Genomic DNA, 12,794 nt, shown 5'->3' on the forward strand with positions numbered 1-12,794 from the left:
TATAATTATACATATAATTATTGTTAATTGCTACAATGATGTATTATATATTTTTGTTGTATTTTTTTCTATTTAAGCACTTTTTATGTTTGCTTTTTATGTATGACATTATAACTATCTTTGTATGTTTGTTTTTTTTTCATTTTCAAAAGAAAAAAGTAATAAAAATAAATTTTAAATGCCTATGTTATCTATGCTCTTTAAAAAATTAATCAGGTGGATCTGGCTTGTAATTAATCAAATTCAGAGCATATGATTAGGGAATCAGTTTTAAAATAAAAACTTAGTTATTTTTGAAGATAAATAGAAATAAGGAAAAATTCAAGGAATATTCAGAAAAGCATAGTTATTTTTCAGAAACAGTAAAAATGAGATTAGTAATGTAGATAGGAAGTAATTTTTGAGACAGTGATTTGCATCATGTGAGAAGCAATAATCATCCCTCTTCTCTCAAATATATGTTGTAATGTGATGAAAGACCAATCGTTCACAACTACATGCAATTTGTTATGTATACCATTTATTTATACGGTAACCTTTGGATATTTGCACTGCATTATGAAGGTTCGTGTACCTATACATAAAAGTTCATATAAACGAGAACTGCTCGTCCCATACAGTTTAAATATTTTTTGTTTTGCAAACCTAGTTTCTATATAGTAACAACACCTTTGGGATGTACCTTTTTATACAGATGAGAAAGATGTCACCAAAAATGAATCAGGTAATTGTTTTATTAGAACAATCATTCCCCTGAATCATTCCCCAAACTTCTTACTTTTGCTTTTTCCAGCTGTGTCTGGGCCTGTCGTTCAGCCTCTCTCCGCACCGCTTCTCTGTCCTCCTCAAGAGACACATCTGAATCAGACGGACGGCTGGTATAGGAGTCCGCTGAACCCTGAGCAAAAGAAAAACAGAGGTTGAAAAATACAATTATGATTTTGTTTCAAAAAATCAGAATGTTTCTGTGAGGTTTCTTTTTCAGAACCAACAGAAAATCCTGCTTTTTTTTTAACTGCAGTAACTGCAGTTAGCCTCCGTAAGAAATTAATGCATAGAAACATTTAATTCTGAAGCCATTCTGAAAACCAATGTTCATTGTCCAGAATTATGGTTATTGTTTTGTCCTTCCTTCTACCCAGCAAATGATTTTTGATTTGCAAAGATAGGTTCTGTTGAATAGAACGAATGGTGCACTGCAGGCTAAAGGATGTGCAGCTGTTTCAAGAATAGATTTATATCAGCAAACTAGAAGCAATTCAATTTGACTCTAACCAGATCAAAAATACAAAGTTGGTAGGAATGATCCTTGAAAAGGATTGTAACTGCAGCTATGAGCTAGAGATAATATCTTAACTGAAAAATACCTCTTCAAACGAAACCTCTTGTACTTCAGAAAATAATGGCTCAGATCTGTCTCAACCATTCAGCAAAAATAGAAAATATTTCAAATCAAATTGTGTCTGACAGTATGTCTTCAGTCAAGGAATAACCAACTGCAGGTAATGATGCCAAATAATTACATAAACAACATATATCTTTAATTCTATCCCCACCCCTTTCTGCTACAGAGGAACGAAAACCTGCTCATTCAAACGGAATAGATGCAAGCAGTGCCTTCCCCATCCCACCTGCAATGCAAAATATGCCAAGCAAATTGAAATGTATAGCTTACACAGATATCTGAATTCTTCAGCCTTCCACCTTTGGCTCTTTTCAGAAGCCTGATCCACGTGGCCTTCATTAGCCAGACAGCTTAGTTATTGTCTGCAGCTGCAGAGCCCAGCACTGTTTCTCATACATGTGAACACTAATCACCGCAGAATCACAGTTCTTTGCCCATCCATTCTCTGCTGCAAGATCTTTCTTTTTAGCTTAACGACCTTTCTAGGTCTCTGTTTCAATGTAAGTAAATTCTTAATTTGTCATGCCACCAAAATACAAAGATGTTTTATTAATTTAGGAGAGAAATCAAGACCAAGTATAAGAGATACAGTACCACATTAATGTAATCAGCATAATAGACTGATTTTAAAAAATACTTTGTCCTTTGGTGCATGCATTTCTGAATTTACTTCACTGTTCTCGCCCCCACCCCCTTTACTGTATAAAGTCAATGTTTACAAAAGAATCTTTATGAACTCTGTGCAAAATGTAAGTTTTGAAAGTGCAAAGTTCATTTAGTCTCTTCAGAGCTTGAATGTCTGTGGGGGGAGCAATGTTTTGAAGCGTTTCACAGAACTGGGTATGCTCCATACATACAGCTATTTATGTAGATGCTCACATCACACTGTGTTGCTAGTCTATGTCAAATTATTATTTTATATTTCAAAAGTAAACTATTGAAAAGCAACTGTTTTTAGAAATTAGAAATACTTAATACAGTATTTTATTATTTGCCATATATTTGAGAACTGTTTGTGGTCTTTACTGAATTTGAAAAACAGAACTGTATTGTAAAAATAAAGACCACCTCTAATTATTTTCAATATTTTCATTTGATTAACATCTAACATAAATATTAGTAACACTATATTTGTCATCAATATTTTATTTTTATCCAAAAAGCTAACAACACATGCCTTACCACATATGTTAAAATATATATGTACTGAAGGATAATAACTGGTTTCAAATGTATATTGGACACCAGAATGATGAAAATGAATGACGTGTTTCAAATTTTTCAACTTTCAATTTCCAAGCTCTAGGGGTGCTCAAAAGTTGTGACGTGCCTTGAGGATTGTAAATATATTTTGGTTACTTTAATATAATTTAGATGTGCTTGGTAAGTAACTACGTAAATGTCATAACTTTTTAATGTTTTGTTTGTTTCATATTACTTCTTTCATACCTATCATCCATTTGTACTACAATTACTAGGAACATTAATATATCTCAGAGCAAGGAGTCTACTGTTCTGAAACAGTCATAGATTTTAGAGCTGAGAAAGAGATAAGAATGTTTCTACACCAGTTGTGACATTGGGATTTTGAAATCTAAGACCAAGCCAATCTGATTTCATATAGATTCATAACAATTGTGTTCCATTCCAGGTATCTATGTGTCTTGAATAGTAGTAGATTAGTTAATAAAACAAACCAAAGATTCCAAAACAAAAGTAAACATGAAATGAGCAGACCTTTAAGGTGTCAAGATTCATGTACATAAAATTCTGTTGGTCTGTGTTGACTAATTTCACAGCAACATTCTACACAACCCCCTAATTAATTAATAGCAGTGGCAAAAGTTCAAAATTCTACTCCTTCTTAAATGGTGAAAATACTTAGATGATATATTGTCTATAATTTATTTTATATTGTTCAGAAAGCATCTAAGAATAGATCATGCACAGAGTTTCTCTTTACTTGACAGTGCCTGTTTTTTTAAAAATGTAAGTGGTTCTCTGATGAGTTCCATTACAATACAAACTGGTTTACTGAATCATCTAATTATGGAGGAACTTGAGCACTCCAGTGATAAAATGACCTGTACTGATGGGAGTGTGCATGTCAAAAAAGAACAGTTATGACAGACTGATAAGCTAAATATCATCCACTAAAAAAAGAAATGGTAACTACTCCAATATTTACTACTAGGGAAAAGCAGAGAAATAATGACAACAGCACTATTGTTTGTGATGCATCAAGAAAATAAGCTAAAGACCCACCATTATTAGAAAAATATTTCACTTTAATATAAAGAACTCACAGCACCCTTATTGGTCACCTGATTACAACTAGGCACTTAGGTGTCATATGACTGACATTTCCAACATTGTCTGCTGGATTCCCATAAGCAAGATTAATGAGGAAGCCTGCAAGAAGATTGCAAGTTGCTTTGGTCTGTCACCCCCACTTTTTATCCTGTCCATGGCAATCCTCTTACACTCATGGCCGGCACTGGTGCTTCCCTCAGGCTCACAGCCTGCACTATTCCTCCTGCAGTACTTCTACTATGCCATAGCACATTGGCTTCTTACCAGGACTCCTGTCTTTTCCCATTTAAAAATCTATGTGTCTTCAGGTTACAGCAATGGTGATTGCCATCTCTAAGGCATGCAGTCACCTGATGTAGCACTTTACAACCTTATTGCTTTATAACAACAATTCTGGTCCCAATTTCTATTGTAGCTAAAGGAGTACCTAGAATTTCATAAAGTGCCTTAGCAGGATTTAGTGTTTCAGGTTTTAGAATTTTAATACATACTAAAACAGATATATATTAAAATAATATTGTAGTGTTTAAGTATTGTATTAAGTGTGTGTGTGTGTTTCTGTAACTTCCTATTATTTCACTAGTACCGTGTTTCTCCAACAATACGGTCTCCACCAATAGGAAGGCCCAGCATGATTTCTAGGCATGAGGTAAAATTAAGCCCCGCCCCCAAAATTTAGGCCTATTTAAACCATGCGTTTCCCCACCATTTCTCACATCGTTCGTTATAACTACACAAGGTGAAGAGAAATGGGGGGGGAGGGAAAACTTGGCTTTAGGAGTGCCATGCAGGTAGCCTAGGCTAGAATACCCTGATCTACTACCAGTAGAAGCTCCCCGAAGGCTCCCCGAAGCTCTATCGGCCGATAGAAGCTCCCCAAAGGCAGAGTCACCAGCTGCTTCTATCGGCCGGTAGAAGCGACCTCGGGCGAGTGCCCATGCGTACTCCCTTCACCACGAGGCCATTTCTATCGGCCAATGGAAGCTCCCCAGAGGCAGAGTCACCAGCTGCTTCTATCAGCTGGTAGAAGCGGCCTTGGGGCGAGCGCTTGTGTGCACTCCCCTCGCCATGAGGCCATTTCTATCAGCTGATGGAACCTCCCGAAAGGCAGTGTCACCAACCGCTTCTATTGGTCGGTAGAAGCAGCTGGTGACTCTGCCTTTGGGGAGCTTCCATCAGCCGATAGAAACAGCCTTGTGATGAGGGGAGTGTGCATTAGTTGTCTTTGAATCTACCAGCAGGGCAGGAGAGAAAGCACACGTGTATCTGTATCTGTGTCTGGATAAAAATTGTGAGATTGCGACGGAGGGAATGGGAGAAAAGGCCTTAGCCCAAATGTGTTCTTGTTTTGCTTTCCTGCCCATTCTCTGATCAATCTCTCTGGGGCAGCTTTTGGCCTAAAATCACCCAGGTCTCCCTCAGCTAAAGGAGAGGGGAGGTCTCCAAAGACCGTCCCTAACCTCCGCCATTTGAGAGGACCGAACTCATTGCTTCTCAAAGTTAGACCCGGAAGTTTTTCAAAAGTTCTTCTGAACACCTCAGACGTCCAATGAAATCCAGAAATGTCTCGTGATTGAACTCAATTAAAAAAAAAAAAAAAGAACCTGCAGCTCATCGCCAAGTCCCTGGTTTTGCGGCTCCTCTCTCATCCCGAATTACGCCAAAATAAGGGATTCCGAGGCTGGCATTGGTTAATTGGTTAATGATGGGTGCTCTTTCAGGCGCTCAGAGAGAAAGAGAGAGAAAAGGAGGCGTCGGTGAAGTTCTCAGACTCCCCCCAACTGTTAGCAGTGCCACCCGTGAGCAGTGGCAGGATTGCCTCGGATCATGTGCAGAGTGCCTTCGCCATTCAACTCCCCCCCCAAGACTCAAGGTTCATACTAAAATTAGGCCTTTCCAACCAGCCCCTGCAAATATTTGGCCCTCACCAGAGCAATAGAAAGGATGGTTTAGCTTCTCCCTTGCCCTTCTTCACTCCAGCTCCTTCCCGCCCTCCTATGCTGTCGCAGCGACCCTTTCACACTCACCCCGCTTCCCCACTGCATTCCCATGAGGACCGCTCCCACGTCTCCTTTTGGGAGCCCACCCGATCTCCCTTCTAAGGGTAGTGGAGCTCTGCTGCCTCCTCTTCCCTCCCCGATGCCCCCCCCCCGCTCCCCAAACCAGTGACGGCAGCAGGAAAAGGGAGTTCAACTGCCCTGGGATTTTGGCAGGGTGTCCAGAAAAGATCTGGCCTGGGGAGGGGAGGGCGGCGTGGGAACCCCGCAGATGTTGAGACCTTCCCTTGCCAGAAGGGCTTGGCTGACCCGGTGCAGGGACCAGGGTTAGCAGGGGTGCTGTTTGTTTGTGTGTGTGTGTGTGTGTGTGTGTGTGTGTGTGTGAGAGAGAGAGAGAGAGAGAGAGAGAGAGAGAGAGAGAGAGAGAGAGAGAGAGAGAGAGAGAGAGAGAGAGAGAGACTCAGCTCGCTTCCCTTCTGCTAAGAAAAGTTTGCAGCCACTCTCCCACACGCACTCCCCTCGCCACAAATCCATTTCTATCAGCCAATGGAAGTGGCTGGTGCCTCTGCCTTTTGGGGGCTTCCATCGGCCAATAGAAACGGCCTCGAGGAGAGTGTGCATGGGGCGCTCCTCTCAGGAGCACCCTGCTGGCAGCCATGCCTCAGCCCAAAGCGGCTGGTGACTCTTCCTTTGGGGAGCTTCCATCGGCTGATAGAAACAGCTCCGTGGCGAGGTGAATGCACGTGGGTGCTCGCCCCGAGGCCGCTTCTACTGGCCAATAGAAGCGGCTGGTGACTCTACCTTTGGGTAGCTTCCAGTGGCGACCTCATGGAGAGGTGAGTGCACATGGGGTGCTCTAGGTGGAGGTGAGTGTGGGGGAAGAAATTAAGTCACCCCCGAAAAGACATCCTAGCTGTTTTTTCGGGCCTCAAAAAAAAATAAGACCCGGCCTTATTTTATGAGAAACACGGTAGTATGTATCTTTATTTGCTGTAAAACACTTCCTGCATTTTTAATTGCAAATTTGTATAGTGTAAAAATCAATGATTACAATAAAACCTATTGATTCAATTAGAATGGACAATAGAACAATCAAATTTTTCAAACTCAAGAAATGTATATTGCTACCTTTTTATTTAAAATAAATAAATTTACATGTAGAAACTTTCATGATTGTGTTAGATTAGAAAAAATAGTAGAAATAAAAATTGCAGAAAAAACATTAGCCACTTCTGATGTGCTAATATTAGATTATCATTTTGATCCCTGAAAGTGAGCAAGACTAAAGAGTCTCTTGTTGAAAGTGTAATAAGTGTAGTAGCCACAGTGGGATGGATGGTATAAAAGTTTAAACAAACAAATAAGCACCCAAATAAAGAGCATACTTAAAAGCCAGACTAATGTTCAAGATTAAAAGATACAAGATTGGAAAGTGTAAAGACATAAAATAAAAAACCAAGATGGATACAGGTGATCTTTGACTTATAACAGTTTGTTTGGTGACCACTAAAGTCACAATGTCACTGAAAAAAGAGACTTATGACAGTTTTTCATACTTATGACAGTTACAGCATCCTTGTGATCATGTGATCAAAATCCAGATACTTGGTAACTGACACATATCTACAATGGTTGCAATGTCCTAGTGTCATGTGACCACCTTTTGCAACCTTCTGACAAGCACAATCAATGGGGAAGCCAGATTCATTTAACTGTTTACTAATTCAACAACTGCAGTAATTCACTTAACTACTGTGGCCAGAAAGGTCGTAAAATGGGACAAAATTCATTTAATAATTGTCTCACTTAGCAACAGAAATTTTGGGTTCAGCTGTGGTTGTAAATCAAGGTCTACCTTTATAAGATAACAGAATAATACCGAATTATAATACTGAATTACAGAATAAAGAATAACACAATTGGAAAGGACCTTGGACGTCTTCATAGTTTGATGTCCATAAACTATGTTTCATAACACAAGCATAGTATCCATAAGATTACAAGAATTTAAATATATACTGGTAGATAATTCTAGTGAATTGATATCCAGTGGGTCATGAAGATATAGAAATGACTGAATAACAAATGGTCTATCTCCCCATTCTTAATACAATACTGTACATACTCACTATACCAGTGATGGCTAACCTTTTCGTTGTTGCATGCTGGAAATTGTGTGCGTGCGCGCACACACATGCCTGCACCCATAATGCAATGCACGTGCAATCCTCCCAACCTCCTGCGCATGCGACCCCTCCCCGCACTGTGCACCTCTATGCATGCACATGCGACCCCAGCCTGCACCCCGCCCCCTGCTCATGCACGCGCGTCTCCCACACGCACATCTGCCCCCGCGAATGCACAATAGATACTGCCTGGTGGGGGGGGCACACACACATGCGCAGTGGGTCTGTTCCGGGCGATGGCTTGCATGACAGCAGAAATGGCTCTGTGTGGCACTTCTGGCATGTGTGCCATAGATTGGCCATCATGGCATTATACAATACTAACATATCAATATACTAAAATAATTTAATGAATTAATCTTAGTGGTCTTCAGATCCTGTTAAATGTTTACAATAACTGTCACAATTTATATCAATGATATAATTACACAAATGACATAAACTGTTGCAGATTTGATAAATATACTACCAAATTATATACTACATGAAAGCTTTACTGTATTTCATTTGTGAAAATTGTTGGAAGTCTGGCAAACAAGTACTTATCTTAGAAATAGCAATTCAAACCATCTCTCTTAATTAACACGTTATAAAAAAGGCTGGAAAATTTCTATTACTGTTTCCCAGATTTACCCTAGACAAGTATTAAACATACTTATAGATGTCTGTATTGTTCTTTCCTAATCATGCTATTTACATGGAATTTGAGAGACTGAAGTCAATATTTATATGTTTTATTTTATCATTTTTTTATAATACATAGAATACACCTGTTTTAAAATGGCAACCGAAGGAATTGTGAATGTATATTAATTCTGCTTCACTACAATAGGGAGTACAAGCTTACAATGTCAGCATAATGTACATTTAATCTTGACCAAACTTACTGTATCTGGCTACATTATCCCTTTATATCATTTTTTTAATTTCTCTTTTGATGTGTTAGATGTTGTTTTTACTTGTCTGACATGATGCTCTCCTGATATTTAATAATGTACTAAAGTATCCATCTTAGCGTGAAGAATTTTTCATAAGTAGCACATCTTCACCTCTTGCAAGAATTAATTTGGGCTGAAGTAACATGTTTTGATGGAGCAGGTTTAGATTTGTTCTTATAAGATCTTTGGCCTGGAGTTCTAATTATCAATCTTACATCCAGTTACTAGTTGTTTTTATGTCAGGGCACAATGCATATTTGTAGAGTTTTGCTCTACTTTAAAAGTGACAAGGAATCTGTTTGATCTTCAAGACAATTTTTCATAATTTTAGCTGATTACAACCTGTCCTCTATTCTGTTCTTTAGTTCACACTTTTTGATCTATCTAGCTTGACTCATTTGTTTCATATACCCAGAAATTTTATCCCACGATAAATTGCCCACTGTATCTAATACAATATTGATTTTATTGTTAAATCCTTTGCGAGCTTTTTCCTGTATTTAATGGAAATTAAATTCTTTTGTGGGTTACCAGTTGTAAAATTAATGCTCACGGTGGTCAAAAAGATAATCTAGGAATGTTTTCTATCTTTAGGTAATACATCAATTTACTTTCCTATGTCATCAGGCAAGAATCCAAAAGAACATTACTATGGTGGTTATACAATTAAAAACAGTTTACAATTGTTGTTTATTTCTTTATCAAATCCCTCTTCTCCCTGAGCAATTCAAATGATAACTATTAAAACTTTAACTGTTTAACATAATTTGCCTATCATCAGAATATTTATTATCAACTTGCCTGTGATTGCACATTATAATTAAAAACATTTTCTTCCTTAAAATTATACAACCAAACTGACTGAGTGAAGGTTACAATAAATGTTTTAAAATAAATTTTATCCTTATTTTTTTAAACCCGGGAATTAAGAAATAACACAATACCACTTAAAAAGTACATTATAAGGAAAGAATATAAACAATTCACCATGACAAGTGAAATCTCTCAGGCTTTTATCCATTTTTCAGTAGAAGACTCCATAATTGCAGGTTTCAAATCTCAATAATTATATTAGTCATCTTGGCTATCTCAGATTTATTTCTTGGAACTGTTGAGTAAAATATTCTTCTGCTAAAGACTGCTTTAAAGGAGTCTAATTTGTCATAATTTCTAATGACAGTTTCTATGCAAACACTACTCCTTTCTGAACAAAAATTTGCAACTCTTGTGGAAAATCATCTATGCTACAATGATATTATGTACATCAGTGGTGGGATTCAAATTTTTTTACTACTGGTTCTATCGGCATGGCTTGTTTGGTGGGTGTGGCTTGGTGCTCATGTGACTGGGTGGGCGTGGGCAACTTGGCAAGGTGGTGCGGCAGCTTGCTGCAAGTGAAGTCGAGTTGGCCACGCCCACTCAGTCACATGACTGATGCTGCAGAGGCAGGGAGATTTCCTCCATACCTTCCACCCCCGCCCTTGGACTGACAAAAAAAAAAACCAACTAAAGATCACGACTGCCTACCAAGTCTGCCTGTCAAATGGGTTTTGTTTTGGGGTCGTTTTTGTTTTGTTTTTTGCCATAAGCCCCTTGGAGATAAATTTGCACCACCAAATCTTTCTGTACCTCATTGTTGCAGCGCTGCCTGTTGCTGCTGAGGCCGTCTGGCTGCCCAAGTACAGAACTGCACCGGCTCAGTGTGACTGAGAGGAGCAAGAGGGGAAGCCAAGGCGCTCGCCTCATAGCAGTCAACTTCACTCTCTCTCACTCTGGTTAAGCACTCCTGGCGTACACAAGGAGCGTGAAGGAAGACAGACACTGTGCGGATGCATTTTAAAAGTCAGAGAAATTTGCCCAAGACTTCTTGTATATTCAGGGGCTACACCTCTCCCAACGATGAGTTGGCAGTGATCTAATGAAATGTCCTCCAGCTCTTAAAGAGCGCCCCTATGGAAGAAGCCAAGAACAAGAGAAAAATAGTGGGGAAAGCAGGGGCATGTGATGGGTCCCTCCGCAGTCCCCTCCCGGGTGACAGCCAGGGCTTCGGCACCTCCTCATTTCCTCAGAGGCTCGGTGTCTGCCTCCCTTCACACTCTTTGTGGAGGGACACACATGCCCGTCACCCCCGCTCCACTACTTTTGCTCTCGGTTTTCAACTTCTTCCATGGGGGCACTCTTAAAGTCGACCTTTAAGGGGTCCTGGGACATCCACCCACCTGCCCGGCACCCTCCCTCCTGGACCACTCTTTCTTCCTCCTCCTGGTGGATGCCTCTTCCAACCCAGCCTGGCCCGGCTAGCTAGCAGGTGGCCCCATGTCCCGGGGCTTCTTGCCCCCCTTGTTGCAAGATGCCCAGCAGCCACACCAAAAAAAGCATGCCCTGTTCTATGTGTCAGGCCCAGCAAGTCTGAACAGCCAGCATATAGAACAGGGCGGTGCTGGACCGTTGGAGAAATGGAGCGAAGCCGGAGATCAGTAGCCGCCTCTTTCACAGCAAAAGAAGCCTCCCCGAATTGGCTGGCTGGTCTCCTTTTTCTCTGCCTGTTTGTTCTGTATGGCCGAGGAGGAGGAGAGCAGCCAGCCAAAGGGGCAGCTGCTGGAAGCGACTCTTTTTCAGTCTCTAGCCACCTCTTTTGGTGCAGAAAGCCTTCCCCAACCAGGCGGCTGGTCTCCTCCTCCTTGGCCATACAGAACAAACAGGCAAAGTAGGAGGAGAGCAGCTAGCTGGTTGGGGGAGGCTTCTTGCACTGCGAAAGAGGTGGCTAATGATCTCCGGCTCCACTCCGCTTCTCCAATGGTCCAGCGCCACCCTGTTCTATGCTCTAGCTACTCAGATTTGCCGGCACATAGAACAGGGCATGCTTTCTTCGGTGCGGCTGCTGGACTGCACCGAAAAAAACCACACAGCAGCTGCAGGCGTCTTGTGCCAAGAGGGGGTGAGAAACCCTGGGACATCAGCCCACCCACCTGCTGGCTGGCCGGGCCGGGCTGGAAGGAGAAGGAAGAAAGTGTGCTCTGGGAGGGCGGTCAGATGTCTCAGGGCTGCTGCACATGTGCACCGCATGTGTAACGGCTGCACAAGCGCACTGCATGTGCAGCAGCCATGGGACATCCACCTGAGTTGCGCCACGGCCGCCATGTGGTAGAGAAAGCTAGGAGAGCAACCAGGACAAGTGGGCAACTGAGTGACCAGGTCAGGGTCGTGGCCAGCCAGGGGTTACCACTGGTTCAGCCACCCCCACCAAATCACCGCTACCAGTTCGCCCGAACTGGTGCGAACCGGTTGAATACCACCTCTGATGTACATCCAATCCTACATTTTAGTTATATTGAACGTGCTAGAAATTAACATGAAGCATTCCATAAATTGCTAGTGATTAAGTAGCATCCATTAAGCCATATTCATGTTCCAATGCAAAATATTTACATCCTTGTTAAATACTATTTTATATTTATATCCACAACCAAGATGATTTACATTAATTTAAAAAAATGTTCATCAAATTAGATAAAGAACAAACTAATCAATTTAGAACAGATAAAGATGCATGTTTTCACATTTTTAGTAGGTATGTTGCAATAACTTACATATTACAAATAGTATCAAAGGCTTAAAGACCCTAAAAGATATCACCTACATCATTCAAAATTTGAAACAGGAGGGGTCAAACTCTATGTCATCGAGGGCTGCATTAGGGTTGTGGGGTATGGCCAGAGAGATGTGGCTCGAATGGGCATTGCCAACACAATGTCACTTGTGTCAGGGGAACCTGTGGTAGGGGGAGGGCTGAGGGGATCCACTGTTTCCAGCGGAGGAAGGTGATACCAGGGAGAGCGCCAAAACCTTGTCCTACAGAGGAGCCTTATCATCACTCTAACCATGTGGACGAACCCTGGATGGCAGTGCAGGATGTCCAGAGCCCTAGGCAGCAGAGGGCAAGGGCCCGGCCCGG

At 41.0% G+C, this 12,794-nt stretch overlaps 1 protein-coding gene across 4 annotated transcripts in view; it reads right to left on the reverse strand.

Moving 5' to 3' along the window:
* Positions 1-12,794, reverse strand: part of CACNB2 (calcium voltage-gated channel auxiliary subunit beta 2) — a 182,211-nt gene that overhangs the window by 75,950 nt on the left and 93,467 nt on the right. For all 4 annotated transcript variants that reach the window (XM_026686401.2, XM_087945458.1, XM_087945459.1 and 1 more), the window contains exon 3: positions 779-898. In XM_026686401.2, the coding sequence (XP_026542186.1) occupies positions 779-898 (120 nt within the window). The remainder of the gene's footprint in view (positions 1-778; positions 899-12,794) is intronic.

Source organism: Notechis scutatus, chromosome Z (assembly GCF_049901735.1).
Source record: "Notechis scutatus isolate UNSWTSFEM ecotype Mainland chromosome Z, rNotScu1.2, whole genome shotgun sequence".
In the NCBI taxonomy this organism is placed as follows: domain Eukaryota; kingdom Metazoa; phylum Chordata; class Lepidosauria; order Squamata; family Elapidae; genus Notechis; species Notechis scutatus.